Genomic DNA, 18,006 nt, shown 5'->3' with positions numbered 1-18,006 from the left:
AGACTCAGAACACAACAACAGGGTTAATTTTTAAATTTAACAGTTTCAAGTAGTTATGGTATTTTTGATACACAGGTAAATTTAGTTACTGCAATGTATGGTTTGCCCTTTACAAGCTTTCATGTAACTAGCAATGTCACACATTTAAAAACAACCTGAAAAACATCAGTCGAGTTAAATATGACTTTCAACAGTGCTCTCAAAATTTGAGCCATTAACAAATATAAATCACATTTATTCATGAAGCTACAAAAAAACCCTAGAACATCATACATCATTGCAAGAGAAAATGGGTGGTTAAAAATTACAAATTACACCTCCTCAGAGAAACAAGCTTCAAAGAAATTGAAGAGATCACTTTCCAGTACTAGTACTCATGTGAGCAAGATTTCTGTAGTTAAATTTTAAAACAATGTATGGAGACCAAACATGGATCCCAAAAGTCCAAAAAGTAGTAAAATAAGTGTGGCATAACCTAAAGATTGTTGGGGTTTTTTTTGGTATCAAATATAAAAGCAACACCAACTGTTGTCTTGAAATTCAAAGGCAAGTACTTTCAAATTTAAGCATATCACAAAAAGTGTGAAAATGTATTAATCTCAAAATCAGAAGAACAAACATTCAAAGATATCTATGTTTTTCAGCCTTCATCCCCATAAAACAAGACAGACAACAGTTGAGTCATACACTCCTCTTTTTTTTAATCAACTAAAATAAATCCAGGAAACTCTGTCTTCTCTCCTGTCTTACTAAACTTTACTTCTTAGCTTTCAAGTTTATAAACCCAAGAATTATTTTTCTAGCAGTGACTCAAGGTACCACCAGTTAATGTAAGCATACTAGGTAATCTTTATTTTGGGAAGTCAGATCATACTGGAAGGCCACAAGCTGATGCCACAGTAAGAGCAGATCGAGTAGTGTTTAGCACTCACAGTATTACCTTGTTATTTTAGATCAGATTCACTTAGTGTTCATTTCAGACAGTACCAAACAACATAAAATAACATCTAGTATGGTTATGCAGCCATGTGGACAACTACAGAAATGCCAGGAGTAACTTGTAACATTTTCATAGTACTTAATGTTATGAGAAAAGGTTCTAAAGAGAAAATTTCAAACTAGATAAAACTACACTCACTTCAAGTGCAACAAAGTAAGCTATATCCATTTTCCAGCTTGCTGTTAAGGTCTGTTTTCAAATCAAGTAAATTTGGAAATTCATCCTTGTAATTATAAAAGCATTCCTTCCACCCTGATACTAAAAAGCAAGCATCTATGCTATTTTCTCTGCCCTTCATCATTTGTATTTCACTCACACAGGAACCTCTCAATGGCTCTGGTCCCTGAGAAATCTCATGAAAGAATTTCAAATTCTGCATAACATAAGTTGAAACCGATGAAGCTCTTCCAAATGTTTAGACTAAGGGGGGTTCTCTTCCGTAGCACCTTTCAAATTTCTTTAAACCTACAAAGTAGTTACAGACACCTTGTTGCTTAGCTTGTCAAAGTTGGGAACAGTAGAGTTACTTCTCCCAACATGTAAGGGGTTTCAATACACAGCAAACTTCACAAACAGGAAGAAATGCCAGGTCAGCAGTTTTTAGAAAGTAACAGAAACAACTGACAAGATGCATAAGCTGGGCACTTATATTCCAACCGTCTCTGTTTCCAAAGACGGAAATCTTGATTTTTGTTTTCCCCATCAATCTCAAATAACAATCTGAGAAGACATTTTATTTGACTTTGCCTTAGAAGATTTAGGCTGTAATGACTCTCTATGACCATGCACACCTGCAATACCAAACCAGATCCCAGAAACTACATGTGGGTTTAGAGACTCCACATTCTGTCTTCATCTTGTATCATTAAATTGTGATTACACATATATTTAAGGAAAATGCTCTGATAATCCAGTCATCTTTTATAACTGTTACTTAACCTACCACCTGAAACTGAAGTTCAGCTGCAATACTCCAAGCCTCAAGAGTACTGAACCTAGTTGTTTATGGCAACATTTTACCCTTCTAATATATTACAAGGATTAAAGACATGCATGCCAATGCTTTTCAAGGTCTAAGCCACCCTCTTACTTCTCAAGATCGGTCCAAGAGATCCTTGCTTCTATCTACAGAAAGTGGCTCTACAGACCAAAAAGGCTTTACACCTCACTTCATTTTTCCTGTAGCTCATACTGAGATGTGGATGTGCACATACTTCACACAGTAGCATAACTAGAGGCAATCTAAACAATATTATTTTCAGCTGACACCAAGCTTCATCACTGCGATTGAAGCATGGCCATGTATTTTAAGAGGCTGTTATTCCAAAAATAAAAATGTTTCTTTTGGGTAGTTTAAACTCACGGTATTATCGCTAAGCAACTATTTCTACAACTGCTGTTCCTGTTTTTGTGTTGAAAGTTGAACATAGAAGACAAACCAGGACATTTAGAAGTGCCAAATAACCATTAAAACAAGCAAAATTGTGTTATCAGTGCAGAGCGGAATGAGGTACAGGGGCTTGATGTGCACAACAGCCAAATATGACCTTCAGAAGATCTACACAGAAAAGTACAAAGCAACAGGCTCTGACAAAAACTAGAGCCAAAGGGAAAGACTGCACTAAAAAAAAAAAAGACATATCTGGGCATGAAAAAAACAGAAGCTAAATCTAATAAAGCAACACAGTATTTAAATAAGTTTTGTTTTACAACAAATGTTATGAGAAAGAGGTGACCTAAACTTCATGATACTTTCTGAAGAAAAAATGTAAATATGCTTCATCACTTACTAAATAGGCTGAGGGTCTATCAGCCCTCTGTATGTACAGGTATATATAGACCAGTATAATTACACCACTGTCAATCTCATGAGGGTAAATAAGCTAATGTGCAGCACACACAACTTCATTTATTATCAAACCACAAATGTCACACAGCTACTAGCTTTTTATACCAGTACACTACACCAGTTAAGATCTTGCATTTATATACTTAAATCAGTAGAAGAATCCATTACTAAAAAACATGCTTAAACAAAACATGGAAGACTATATTTTGACTGAGCACGTGACTGCTGATCACACCAGGCCAAATTTAAACAAAAAAAAAAAATCCCTGGAGACAAAGTGTTAATATTTTAACTCACTTTCATCAGGATTATTTAAACTATGCATTGTTAAAAAGAAAATTTAAGAGAAAATAAACTGAGGCTTTTATATACTCAGAACATTGGCTGCCCATGTGGAGAGTTCATAAACTCGAGCAAAACAAAACAAAGTAGGGGAGAGGGCTTGGCAATCTTTCTACACAAAAGAAACTACAGTAGAAGTCAAGGTCAAGTTATTTAGCTACTCTACCATTAACAACTGTGATATAACTATTTTATAGGAAAATTCCTTCCCTGGTCTTGTCCTCTTCTGTTCCCTACTAATTCCTAGCTTCATCTGGAAAACAGGATTGGCCTTACTATATGAAGCGATCACCCTGCCTGTGCTTCCTCCTTAATACAACAAATTCAACACACAGCAAGCATGAAAATTAGAAAATTTTACAATAAAATTCTCAGTGTTCAGGAGAAGCAAATGTCTTTCCAACCTGCCAACTTAATCAATTATGGTTGTGATTTCTTACAATTGTAGTTTACACCATACTTGCAAAAAACACTTCTCCTTCTACTGGCTTCACAAATTTTTTCACATAAACTAAGTTTAGAGAAATCATAAAACAAAAGAAAATATAACAGGATCGATAAAACCAAAAAGCAACCTGTGGATTTATTAAGCAGTATGCTACCCGTGATGATTTTAAACACATCTTACAGTAAATAATATTTCAAATAGATGTTTTATTGAACGTTAGAACAGGAAGAACAAAATAAGAACGTAAAAACACCTTTATTTAAATGGAAGAAAACAATCATAGTGGTGAGTTAAGCAGCCAGGAAGTTGATGAAATGAATTCCATACAAAAAAACCCTCTAGATTGTGTTGCTGAAAACAGCAAGTAGCGTAGCCGAAATATACCCAGCATAACTAATGCTTCATCAACACCTGCTGATGAAAGCAAGTAGGAAAAGCAACCTGTTGTTGCTTGTTACTTTGCAAGGCATACATGAAGAGGTTGGAAAGAACACAAGAATTCCGGACCCGCATGAAGAAACGCTGCTTTTCAAAGGAAAAAAAAAATTACCCTGGTCTAGTCTAGCCACCGTTACGGGAACCGGTTCCGAGGCCCCCCCTCCACTCCCCAGCCCGGGCAGAGACACCCGGAATTGTTTTGCCCGCGGCACCACCGCCACACCACCACGACCACACGTGTCCCAGTTCGCCGGGCCCAGAAGCGGCAAAAACTCCCCGCAGCGGCGGAGTCCCGCCGCCCTCCGACGCCCCCGGCTCTTCCCCGCCCGCTCTCGCCCCTCCGGCCGGGAGGCGCCTTCCCTCCCCTCCCCTCCCCCACGCAAGCCTCCCTGCCAGCCCCAGCCCGGCCCCGCGCCCGGCCTCCACCCTCCCCCCGGGCCGAGCCGAGGGCACTGAGCGCCAGAACCCCGGCTGTCCTCCGCGGCAGGACAGGCGTCGCCCCCGTTCCCCTTCTCCACCTCAAGACCCGAGAGCGCAGCGGAGCGGGCCGGGCCCCCTTCCCCGCTAACCCCCCAGCCCTGCCCCGGGCACTGACCCCAGGCCGCCGGGGAGCGGCCCGACCCCCGCCCCGCGGAGGGGCGGCAGCCCCGGCCCCGCAGCGTCCCCCGCCACCCCGAGGGACCAGGGGGACCCCGAGCGCCGCCGCGCCCCACCCCCGCCCGCGGGGGGGAGGGGCGAGGAGCGGGCCGGGGGGGCGGGGCGGCACTCACCTGGCAGAAGCGGCGGCAGTAATACTGGCTGTTGAGGAGGGCCGGCAGGCCGGCGGGGAGGCCCGGCGTCACCAGCGCCTCCAGCTCCTCACTGAGCCGCTCCGACTCCTGATCGCTCTCGTCTTCCGCCATGCTGCTCCGGCCGCCCTGCGCGTACCGAGCACCCCCCTGCCCCCACCCCGCCACGCCGGAAGGGGCGCCCCCCTCCCCGCCGCCTCACGTCCGGCCACGCCCACCCGCCGCGCTCCTATTGGGCCAGCCGCCGTGCCCATCAACGGCCAACGACGAGAGAACTCGCTGATGACTTCTGACCTCTGGTTCCTCCTTTCCACCCGGCCCCGCCGAACCGTCCTTCGATTGGGCAAAAAGTCTCTTCGTTACTTTGTCCCCTCCTTGCCATTGGCTGCTCGTCCCGTCTGTTACACTTCCCTCCGCAGCCTCCTGCCGACGACTGGCCAAAGCCCCCGTCTGCTAGACGCCACCATCGCCCTCGCTCATTCTTACTGGCCTGAGCAAGCCTCCATCAGGGCACTTACATCCGCCCCCCGCTTCTAATTGGGCAACAGTGCCATCCATCTCCGCGTGCCTGGGCCGGGGGGAACCAATCACTGAGGGGTTTCTCCCGTTCGGCCGCTCTGTGGCGGCGGGCAAGAGACGGGCGGCGGGCGGGCGCGGCGGTTGCTAGGCGGGTTGCTAGGTCCCGCCTACCGCGGCCGCCAGGGTGGGTAGGTCCGTCTGGCTGCGGCGCGGCGCTGGCAGCGCGGCACCCGTCGGCGGAGGGGCGCGTCCGGCCCGCGGCGCGGGGCCCAGCGGAGGAGCGGCGGCGGCGGCAGCAGCGCAGCGCCCGCCGGCGGGGCGTGGGGAGGCCGCGCGGCCGGAGCGGGTAACGGCGCCCGGCAGGGGGCGGGCGGGGGCCGGCGGGGTGCGGCGCGGCGGGCGGCGCTGCTGCCTCGGCAGGGCCCGCCCGGGGCCGCGCTGCGCCGCCTGTGGGGTCCCGGGGCCGGTCGGCAAGGGGTCGGCGGGGCCGACGGCGCCTGCGGAGGCGACGGCGCCTCCCGGCTCTGTCATGGAAACACCCGCCGAGCCGGGCGGGGGAAGGAGCGGGGCGGGGCGGCGGGGCCGGGGCGGGAGGGACCGCACCTGTCTGCCGCCGCGGGAGGGGCGGCGAGGCCTGGGGTGGGTTTGCTGCCGCCACCGCGGGCCGGGCCGTTCCCTCCGGGCCGAGGGATGGAGAGGAGAGAGGCGGCCGGCGGGGCGTGGACCCCGCCTCTCCTCAGAGGCCCTCAGGGGTTAAATGGCGCCGTCGATCCGGTGACCAGACCCCAGGGAATAAATGCATCGAGTTCTGGCTCCCGATCGCGGCCAGGGGAACAGCGAAACCTGTTTGGCGGTTGGAGATCCAGCCGTGTTTTCCTCCTCACCTGAAACCCCCCCCGGGCTCGCCAAGCGGTCCCCTGCACACCTTGAACGGTTCTGTCTCCGGTGACACTTTCTAGCCGAGGCATGCTCCTCCGCCTTCCCCAGGGCTCCCGCCGCTTGCCTCGGCTGAAACCGTAACGGAGGGTCTGTGCTGGATGCCTTACCTGCACGCACACCTTCCCCTGCACTTGGCAACCCAGAAGTAGTTCAGGCATTAGTAGACATCAAAGAATCCATGCCAAAACTTGAGAAAAAAAACACCCAACAAACCACACCAAAAGTGCTGCGTTTGAGTAGTTGTATTGCTCGCAGAATTCCTATGGATCTTGAGAAAGCGTAAGGACAAACACCTAGTTTGGTAGGGGATTTCTTTTGACATTTCAGAACCTAAGCCACAACTTTATGTTGGGTTAGACTTGTTTCCCGCTGGATTTCAGGAAACAGTTACTTAGGAAACTCATGGGGATAAATTGCATAAAGCAACAAAAAAAATTTTAAAAAAAAGATTGTTTATCTTAGTCTGTAGTGTTTTGCAGTATCAGTCAAGACTTACAGTTCTGGGGAGTAAGAGACAGTGCAAAAAATAAACTAGGAAATTAGCTAATAGCAAGATCTTTGTCTCCTTTTTTTCCAAAAGCTTGTCATATCTAAGTGTAGCAATGGTTTAAGAAAAAATAATTTTGAAGACTGAATTTTCTGTTCCTTTTCTCTATTTCCAGACCAGGCAAAAAGCCTTCTGGACAGCAGAAACTCCAGTCAGTCCTTAGAGTGGGACAAGCTGAACTTGTAGTTAGTTTGAGAATTCTGGTCTTTTAAAGGCAGATCTTTTAAAATGTTGCAACAGCAAACTCTGTATATGTAACAAAATAAGTACAGAGAATAATATATCCGAGGTATTCCAATCTCTCAGTATGCCATGTAAGCACAGCCAATACAAAATTCTTCATTCATACCCGTAAGTAAATGCTCAGACAACCTATTATATTTCCTCAAAGTATTTGCCAACATATGCTTTTTTTAATAAACACCTGTTGCCCTTTTTTGATAAGGAAGTGGGTAATTCATGTAATGAATGGTCATTTTGCTCAGAAAACCTCAAACCTGAACAGAGCTATTTCTTCAACATTACTTTGAAAAGGACTTAAATTATCTTGGCTGGGATTTACACCAGCTACTCTGTTTCTCAACAACAAAAAAGAAGTAGGTCCTGATTTGATTTTACTACACTTGACTAGGTTATTGCCTGATTTGGTAACATAGTGTAATTTAGAGTGATGTGAGAAGTGTCCAACTCTTAATTAGCAGTTATCTTCCTCAGAGAAGTTGTTGCCTTTGAAAATACAGATCTTTGTTTTGCATGGAAATGCATGCATTTTTCTGTTCACATTGGGCTGTTTCACCAGCCTCTAGTTGCAATGACAAAAATCACTTGCTGATTTGCTTTTGACTCTGAGTTAAGGTTCAATCTAATGGTTGTGGCTTGAGCGGGGGTAAAAGTGAAGGGTGTTCTCAAATGAGTGCTGACAAAGCTCAGGTTTGGTTTTGTTGGGGTTTTTTACTGGCTTTTGTAAGTGACAGTAATGGCCTTCTTGCCTGATATTTGGACAAGTAAGTTTTTCCTAACAACAGATCTAATACACATTTTCAGGAAGTAAACAGAAAAATACTGACTCAACATAACTAAGAAACTGTCAAATATTACTAAGAAGAAAGCACTCTTTACCCTAAGGTGTAAAGGATAAAAACTCTTCAAGAAAAACAATAAAACCTTTCTATTTGACTTTCAGTGATGAACAGATTCAGTTTTGAGGGTTCTGTTGAGCTTTGTAGTTGTAGAAACTGAAAAGTATTTTGCTCTGAGCTGTGCGGAACTTTGGTCTCCTAGGTTGTTTGGACTTCAAGATGAAGAACCTTTCAATAATAGTTTCACACATGTATCTTACATGTAATTATCTTTTAGATGTCAAGAAGCACTATATTAGATAGTGAATAGACTGCATCCAGAACTATTTGGTTGAAATCATTAGCACGCTTTAACAGTAATTGTTTTCCCTCTCCATCTTTCAGGTAAAGTGTGTTGAAGGCAACAATGGAACGATTTGGAGTGAAGTCCGCTCCGTCACGTAACCGCTCGAAGACTGCTTTGTATGTCACTCCTCAGGATCGTGTAACTGAGTTTGGCAGTGAGCTGCACGAGGATGGAGGAAAACTCTTCTGTACTTCCTGCAATGTGGTTCTGAATCACGTTCGCAAGTCTGCGATCAATGACCACCTCAAGTCTAAAACACACACAAAGCGAAAGGCAGAGTTTGAAGAACAGAATGTCAGGAAGAAGCAAAGGACTCTGACTGCCTCCCTTCAGTGCAACAGTACTGCCCAGACAGAGAAAACCAGTGTCATCCAGGACTTTGTGAAAATGTGCCTGGAAGCTAATATTCCACTTGAGAAGGCTGATCATCCGTCTGTGCGAGCCTTCCTGTCCCGCTACGTCAAGAATGGCAGTTCGATACCTAAATCAGACCAGCTAAGGAAAGCATACCTGCCTGATGGGTATGACAATGAGAACCAACTCATCAATACTGAAGACCGTTGAGAAGAAAACTGTTTTCATCATTGTTGTGAAGTTTTACATATTGATGGTGTGGTTTATTTTTATATTCATGCATATATACAGTGTTACATATTGGTTTTACAGCTATTTTGTATTATTGTAGAAATGACAATCTATTTGTGAACTTAATGGTATGCCACAGACTGTTGCTAACCCTGCTGTAGACTTCAGAGCTACATTGATGTAGAACTCATGATGAACGTAGGGAACATACCTGGCATACACCTTACCTATGTTCAGTGACGCTAAGAAAAAGGCACTCGGATGGAGGACCTCGCTTGCCTAAACTGTGCATCTAAATATACAAGAAAGATGATGTGATAGGGATTGTTAATCATGTCAGTGGATTGCTTTGTCCAGTATCCTGTCCATGAGTGACCAAGAAGAAGCGATGCACGTTTGAAATGCAAGAAGCTGTAGAATGGTTAGTTAGAATACAACTGCTCTGTTGGCGGGAGGATTATTGCAGATTCCTATTCAAGTTCAGTTTATGTTCTAAAACGAAACATTTTTCTTCTAGAGTGCTCTCATCCTATTTGGTGCAACTATGGATGTATTCATTATCTAGCTTAAATAGCTGGTCTCTGGTATTGACCTCTGAACTCCACTATTCTTATAAAGCTGGCAGTTCTGCAGGTTTACCATGCCTGCTGTTTTAAAAGTCACTGTTTCATTGTCTCAATTTAACATGTCCCGTTCAGTTTCAGTGCCAAGCTTTGAAAGCTGAGTAGACAAATCAGTAACTGAGTGTGGCTTGCTGCGCAGCTGCTGGCAAGTGAAACTTATACTGGACCAAGATCTTAGTAGAGAGGATTAACCCTTTTTTCTTACTAGCAGGATAAAGGATGCGAAATCTAAATTGAGGGTGTGGGAGGCACTGAATTGTGGAGTTGAGAAAGCTTTTTGACAGCGCACAGAAGAGGCTCCTCCATCTGTCCCTGAAGGTCCTCAACATCTCTGGCCTTGTCCTCAGCCTTTTAGGCAAAGGAGTTAAAGTGATTAAAATAGTTTTCAAAATACTTACTGCAAAGGCTATTCAATACCTGTAAGCGCAACTAGGAAAGCATATGTGCTTTGGAGCTATACTGGAATTACAGACCTGAGCTGTATTTCTTACTCTGTGCTGAGGCCACATCTGTTGGACTGGCAAAAACTAAAATGGCAAATTGAAGAATTTCAGTAATATTACCCTCTCCAAAATCTAGTAAACTATTCCTGAGCTATTCCAAATTATTATGCCAAATAGTCCATTCGATGTAAGTGCTCGATATATAAAGTTTTTGAATGGAATGAGGGAGCATTGTGCAAAGAAGTGCTGGAATACGACCAACTTCCGCCTGCTCTAGATTTCCTTGAGATACTCTGGGTTCAGGGAGATGCAAAGCATCTTCTAGCAGCACAGAAATCCTCCACTCAGTGGACACAATGCTGTAAGCATGCTTTAATTCCCTCAGGTGGAGCCAGTTGTTCTGCTCAGCTTCCCTGCCCCAGTAGAGTTTCACAGTATCTGTTTCTCAGTATTTCTTTTATTGCAAATACTTGCAGCAATACTAAGTAATTGCTAAAAAGAGACAAATAAACCTGCTTATTTTGTTTCTGTAGCTATTTCCCTAGCTATTTCTAGAGCAGTCTCTTTTGCTGGATTGAGAGAGACTTACATACTTAGTAACAACTGGTTTTTGTGCAATTAGCTCCTACAGAAATGCACTTGTGTTACTTGCAGCCATGTCTTGTAGCCTTCTGCTGTGAGACCTGTTGGAATAAATGGACAAAGCTAAAGAGCAGAAGGCTGCCTATCCGCGTGTACCAGTATACAAGTACTCGGTTCGCTGCTGCACCTTTGGTCCCTACTGAAGCTAGTGGGGCTCCATGCAGTCATAGCAATCCTGTCAATGATAGTGGTTGCTGGTTTAGAACTTCAGACAGAAATAACTAGTAATTTTTTTCTCTAATCCTAGATATCAAAATATGCCTTCCAAAATATCGTTTGCTATTGCACAAGCTTGGGTTTAGCTTAAGATCATGAACTGCCTTGGGCTAGAACTGTTTTATAAATCTTTTTAAGCCAACTGAAAGGTACACTGCCAATAGCCTTTTCTGACCTAACAATAATTGAAAGTGTTCTTTTGCAGCTGCTGTTTCTTTACGGTGAAACAACATCCTTGCTTTAATTTTTTTTTAACCTCATGAATGCTATCTTAGAATTGAAGAAAATAGAAAACAATGGAGTATTGAGAAAACAGGCTTCCATTAAACAAAAGCATCTAGAGAAGACGATCTGATCAAAAGGTATGAATTTGGACTAGTTAGCTCAGTTCTTGCTAGTATGGGATTTGACAGGCTGCACCCCACAACCATTTTATATAGGAGTCTTATGTTTTTCCCTTGACTGGCAAACAGACATTTTGAAAAGCTTAATGGTAACATTAAATAGGCTCTTGCACAACTGGAAACAAAAAATGAAGTTACTTTCACTTACATGGTTTTACATAAAAATAAATTAGCAACGTCAACAGCTTTTGTTAAAAAAAGAAAACCAGTCATTTTCAATAAGGCAAAGCAATACTAGAACACTTAGTTTCTCAAAAGTTTACTCTACTTATAAAGCACTCTGTGTACAGAGCCTCAATTTACACAATTAATACAATTCTGTAAGTATTTTCAGTAATTATTCTATTACCAACTTATGTTTTATGCAGAATTACTGCAGAGGGTATGAGCCTGGTGAGGCTACCAGCTCATAGCAATTTGGAAGCAAAAAAAATGATCATCAGAATTTTGAATGGAACTGGCTTAATTCCAATGCACAGCAGTTTGTAGGACACTCACGGTTTAATAATAGGATATTTTTGTTAAAAAAATACAAACCCCAAAAAACACCTCAACATTTTTCAAGTTTTATGGAAATCAAGACATTGATCCATTGCAACAAATATTCATAATGGAGTAAAACAATGAAAAATAAAGCACTTCCAGGTGATCTAGAAACAATAATGAATAAGTAAGTTTATATTCATGGACATAACCCAGATCATCAACAAGACAGTTACACTCATTTTCTTAATAAGTAAAAATGGTTCCACTCAGTCTTGGAACAGAGTCCTGCAAACACTCAAGTTCAGAGCATAATTTTGCCAGTGTGGCTGTAGTTGGATAAAGCATAACCTTGGTTTCATTGCTATTGATCTTAGGGAAGATTTACAGCAGAAGTTTTCTGGTATATCTAAACCTGAGTAATAACTAATTCCCAGAACAGAGGCTGTGGTTAAGTTGTTTAACAGTTTCCATGGGGTTTTCCTTTTTTCTGCAAGAACACTGCATTATTTTTCCATGTATTTCCTGTAAAGAGTACTCTTAGAAGTAAAAGGAGGATGGTAGTAATGTCTGCTTTTCATTTTACATACATATGTAGGGACAAGCTATAAGGGATACTTTTTGCCAGGTGATTTTATTAATATATTTGAAACTCTAAATGTAATATAAAAAAAAAAAAAAAGAAATATTTTCTTCTCTGACAATGTACTTATATTAGTTTAACCAACTCACAGCTAAAATTACTCCAAAGTGCTTTTCTTGCAACAACACTTACAAAGAGTAAAATACAAAAAAGAACATTCTCTGTTTTGTGACTATTTACATGTATGCACCATGTTAGTTTCAGTTTGCATGTTCTTGAAAAAACCTGTGAGCGAGTTCTAATATTTTTAAGCATTTTGAAGCCTGTGATTTGGCAGGTCCCTAGAGGAGGTGAAACATTCAACATAATGAAAGGGAAAGCTGTTTTTCAATTGAGAGAGAAACTTGGTTCTGCAAAGTATGGGATATTCTCATGATAGAAGGACTATTTTTAGCCAGAGCCCCTTTTAGCAATTCTGTTGAAATGAACAGTGAAATGCTCCCTGCTAAGTTTGGCAGCATAATGAGGTAGTTTTCAGGAAAAAACAATAAAAATTAAAAAAAAAAAAAAAGCTGGAACTTTGGCAAGGATAATCTCCATTTATATTTACATATAAAGAGAGGCAAGACTCACTGTTGTTGTGTTCACGTTGTACTCACTGCTAACTGTGTAATTTGAGTGCTTGTTGTCTTTGTACAATTTTAAGGTTGTGTCTAACTTTCAAAATAAATTTTTTTTAACAAAGCTTCTCATTGTAATAATGCTGTTAGAATTTAGTCTCTTCTGGGCTAGTGAAGATGCTTTATTTTTGGTTTGGTGGTAAGGATGTTTTGCTGATGGTAAGTGGCCACAGAAATGATTTTATTTAAACAAGTGATGAACTTGTGATTAGAGTGAGACTGGAAATACCTGGGTCCTGCAATGCCACAAGACTTCCTGTTAGTAAGACCAGAGTAAGTGGTTTAAGTTTTTATATTAAAATATTACTGGAAAAGAAGTACTTTACTTTGTAAAGTTTTCACTTGGTAATGGAAAAATGGTCCCTTTTTAAAAAATAAAGGAATTCCTTTTTCATAGAATTTATGCATGATCTCTTATTGTGCCAAGAAAGCGGCTAAAGAACATGCGGTAGTTCACATATAATGCAAGGTAGTAGAAATGGATGGTGACAGGAGAAATTAAAGAATGTACGCGCTGTTGTTCTAGCTTAAGGAAATACCAAACTAGACGTTGAAGCAGTTTGTTGATGTATCTGTACAATCACACTGAAGTCTGTTTCAGAGCTAGTTATACAGAACCCATTTCCTGTCAGGTATGTGACTTTCCTCGTGGTGACAGCAATTCCCCGAATTATGCCTTCTTGCAAGTGAACACAAAGTGAAATAATTGTTAGCATTTTAACATGGCAGTAAATGATTTGTAGGTATAGGATCTTGCAGCTGCCTAAACACTTAAGGTCTTTTCAGGAAGGGTTTCTGCAATGTGGAAGAATCAGGTCTTTCCCAACTATCTGCAAAAAGTCACAGTTTGATCTCTGTCTCCCTTAAGGACTTCATGAAAATTGAGCAAATGATATCAGCCCATCAAAGTTATCAAGTGTTAGATGTGATTCTTTACGCATTCCTTTTCCTGAATTCTTACCTGGCTTGACGTCTCACAGTGGATCAGTGATAAACTCATGCAATCTCTTGACTCATGAATTTATTAATCATTACTTTCTCATTTTCAGTTCACAGCGTATTAAGATCAAATGACTTTTTATTGCCTTTATACCAAATGGAAAAAGCAGAATAGAAATAAACATACCCTTTTGTAAAGTCTTCCTGTGTGGACAATTCCTCCTTGAAACAGCATCTGTACACTTGCAAAACCGATGTATCAGTAAGGATTTGTGTGGAAGTGGATGCAGAGTCAGGTGAAGTGAAGTATATATTTAAAATTTAGTAATTAGGCCATGCTAAATTCTTACGATGACATTTTACTTTCCTAAGTGAATCACGCTGTTTTTAACCCATATCCAAGATGCAGTAGGATGAAGTATACATAACTGCTTTTAGGCCACATTTATACTGGTAGTTAGGTTTGACATTTGTCATTTACATAGGCTGGACAGCAGAGACTGGTGAACAGATGGACAATCTGTGGCAGTTCTGCTTCAGTCAGGTAAGGATTTTTTTTTTTATTCTTTTGCGCATCCCACCATTTTTTTCTACAAGGGGTTTAGAATTTGTGAGTCTTCTGGTGGTAGAGGCCACCTCTTTCAAATTCCAAGGCAGACAGCACACCTCACAAGTAAAAGCAGCTGAGCCAAACAAGCACAAGCAATTTAAATTTCTGCAAGTTTTAGATGTGTTTAAGTACTTAGCTCTCTCTCTGTGTCTTCTCCTGTCTAGTAGTGCACAGGAAGGGGAATAAAAGCAGGGGATTGCTTAAGTGCTGTGAAGTGACCAGTACTCTCATATGTGCTCCCTGAATACACTAAAAATACACTTTCATTAGGAAGTTTCTACTATCTTTCAGTGGATACTTTTACTTTTTCATCCTATCTGATCCATCCGTTCAGTAAGAACTATTGTGTCCCTGCAGAAAATAAGGAAATCTTCCATTGCCTCCTAACCAATAGAAGTAGCATACAGCAATGCAGTGGAGAGAGAGTACCATTCAGTGGTTCTGTTCAAAGCTGGAAGAAAAAATAATTAAGAGCTTTAGAGGTTCGGGGGGGGGGGGGGGTGGGGGGGGGTGGGGTGGTTGAGTAGTGATTTGCCTCAAGTGTTTTTTTAATCTGTCCTTCAGTGTACAGAATAGCTCCCAAATTCAGTATTAGATTTCACTGCAGTGAGACCTCCTTACCTTAATTCTTTTGTAATTAGCTTTAAATTGCTCCCTCTCCTTATTTCTGAAGCCTGTCATTACTGTAAGGCAAATCCAGTAACTAGAATACCCATGCTTACACTAACTGAAGTGTTTTATATACAGCAAAACCCCAAGCAGATCCTTAACCTACTGGATATTGAATGAGCTGACACCCCTTGTAAGAGCGTCCAGGCCCATGCTTGGGCTGCACTTTAGAACCTGGTGCAAGGTGTGTTCGTTAACAAAGCTTAGCTCGCCTCATTAAACTGAAATTGCTTAGGAAAAAGCAGGGAGAGGCAGAGAACCTCATATTGTGAAAAAAGGAAAGGACTTGCACAGAAATGGAGTAACGGATCCCTCCTTTAACAGGGAGCTACAGTGGTAAGACGCGGGAAGAGGCTGCAGGGGCCACTCGTAGCTCACGCGGCAGCACGTGCTGCTCCAAGCTGCACGATCGCTGGTGACAGGCAAGGAGCTGGATGGGAGGCTAAATTATTGTTGTTCCTTGAAGATACTAAAGCTTCTTCATGTAGTGTAAATGAAGCTAATTTTCAGCAGACTTACTGGAGCCTACTATCTAAGTGCCGTATCTCTCTCCGTGGTTGGAGGCCAATGCCTAACCACCTGCACAAGGGGAAAATGCAACCCCAACACACAACCTAGTCTTACCAGGAGGCAAGCTGAGGTGCAACAGAAGGAACATTACATAAGGTTGTGGTTTTTTCACACACACACCCCCCCACTTGCATTCAGTAAAGAAGCAGCAGACATGACAAAGCTGACTGAATCAAGCGAAGAAAGTTTCTATTAACAGCAATCCTCAGGTGTTTAAGACTGTCCGAGTTTTAATCTATATTTTTTGAGCCTCTTCCTGAAAATTGTATGCAACGCACACGGAACTGTGCTAATTGTTGTGTTTGGATTGCACTGAATTCTTAGTTCTTTGAATACCTTGGTATCTGTTAGGGTTCAGCTGAGGTCTGATTTGCATATAGCAAAGAAGTTACTGAGTTACTGCAGATAGTGGAAATCAGTGCCATCTAGTGATGTCTTTTTCTGCCATCTTCAAATGGTATCTCATCTTGAGTGAAGTGTATATGCTCCTTCCTCTCCTAGTTATGCAGTTTTAGATTAGGACTCTCATTCCTTTCTTTGGTAAATAGTTGTTTTATATTTACTTAATATTTACTATCCTTTGAAACATGCTTTTAAAGCAAAACTAGAATATTTTAGTGTCTCAAATTCATGGACTGATTTTCTCAAAAAATTGGAATATAAGTTACCGTTTGGAGATCTAAAAGATCTCATTTATAACTTAATAGTATCACAAAAATAAAAAAGCTCCCAGGAATGTCTCAAGGAGGTGATAAAGTCTTAATGAGAAAACAGGAACGATTCAGATTCTTTGCCATCTTCCAGCAGATTCTAAAAAAAAAAAACCAAACCAAAAAAACCCAAGAAAACAAAACAAACAAAAAAAAAACCCAAACCAAAAACAAAACACCCAAACCAAAACAACAAACCCACTAAACTCCCTACTTTTAAGCAGAAAGGAGATAAAGGAAATAATGCAGTGTCAGCAGTGGTAGTGGAAGTCACATTTGCCAAAGGCTTTTTAAAAAAAGGGCTCCAAAAACATAGATGAGTGTTCGAGATATTTACTATTGAAAATACAAAGTAAAGAATCCTCACAAGCCACATACTGTATGCGGTACAGGAAATACGTGCTCCTTCCTGCCACTCTGACCCACCCCACCTCTCCTGAAAGGCTCATGTATGACAGTAACTGTCTTACAGTTCAAAATACTTCCACAAAGTTACCAACTAGGAATTCTGCACTAGAAAGCCAATCTCAAAACACTGTGGAGAGCAGACAAAAACTTGTCTTATTAAAAAGCTTCAGTCAGCAGCAAAGGACTCAGCCCAAGACAGTTCTTCTAATAAGAACACAGAGATTAAGTACCAACTACTAATACTACATTCCTAGCATAACCTTAGGATAACAACATCATCACAAGCAGAAGTGACACTGCAGGGAAGGGCATCCCTTAATGACCAATTTTACTGTCCAAGCTAGCTGTGGATTCAGCCACTAGATGTCTTCACTCTACAGAAATGCAACCTGCGGTACTACTATTTTGCCTCAATTGGAAGCATGCTGCGTGTGCAGTTATACTCAAGGACTTTTCTGTTGTAAATATTTTCCTTTTAGACCGGTTTGTAATTTTTGTAAGGCTTTTTCAGTTTCTCACAAACATCAGTGTGATTCTGCTGATCACATACTTAGCCAGACGCTTCCAACCACAAAATTTTGGAAAGCTATTAAACTTTTTTCTCCAAAATATTACTTTGGAAAAATCCAGATAATTTGGATTTTTATTAGAGCATAATATGCATATATTTTGTCTAGAAATCTTGAAATATTTAGAACAGAAGAGTTCAGTTGGAAGGCACCTACAACCATCCTCTAGTCCAACTGCCTGACCACAAGTTAGAGCATGGCATTAAGAGCATTGTCCAAATGCCCTCTTAAACACTGACAGGCTTGGGGCATCTACCACCTCTCTAGGAAGCCTGTTCCAGTGTTTGACCACCCTCTTGGAAAAGAAATGCTTCCTAATGTCAAGCCTAAACCTCCTCATTTTAACACAGGATTTCATTAATTTCTTCCCTAGTTTCTGTTTGTGGTTGTTGTATTTGCATTATAAGCAGAAGTGATAATTGCTATATACAAAGTTCTTCTTCAACCTTACTTTGGTTCTAACTTTATGAAGAAACTCTCCATTGGTGGAATTTTTTTGGGAAGGTTCAGCTAAATGGTTCAGTATTCTAGAGATATTTAGGGGGAAAAGGTATCGAGGACATACTGAAAAAGAACC

The 18,006-nt window shown here is 41.9% G+C and overlaps 2 protein-coding genes across 2 annotated transcripts in view; one reads left to right on the top strand and one right to left on the bottom strand.

Moving 5' to 3' along the window:
- Positions 1-5,048, bottom strand: part of ZNF654 (zinc finger protein 654) — a 40,335-nt gene extending 35,287 nt beyond the window's left edge. The window contains exon 1 of the mRNA XM_075768056.1: positions 4,848-5,048. Coding sequence (XP_075624171.1) covers positions 4,848-4,979 — 132 coding nt within the window. The 5' untranslated portion in view covers positions 4,980-5,048. The remainder of the gene's footprint in view (positions 1-4,847) is intronic.
- A 3,307-nt stretch (positions 5,049-8,355) lies between these two features.
- Positions 8,356-11,745, top strand: CGGBP1 (CGG triplet repeat binding protein 1). The gene has a single exon (XM_010309320.2). The coding sequence runs from the start codon at positions 8,356-8,358 to the stop codon at positions 8,857-8,859; it is 504 nt and encodes a 167-aa protein (XP_010307622.1). The 3' UTR covers positions 8,860-11,745.
- Positions 11,746-18,006: the final 6,261 nt, after the last annotated feature.

This window comes from Balearica regulorum, chromosome 1, assembly GCF_011004875.1.
Source record: "Balearica regulorum gibbericeps isolate bBalReg1 chromosome 1, bBalReg1.pri, whole genome shotgun sequence".
Lineage (NCBI taxonomy): Eukaryota > Metazoa > Chordata > Aves > Gruiformes > Gruidae > Balearica > Balearica regulorum.
The sequence above is the reverse complement of the archived record's forward strand: the minus strand, read 5'-3'. Positions and strand labels throughout refer to the sequence as shown.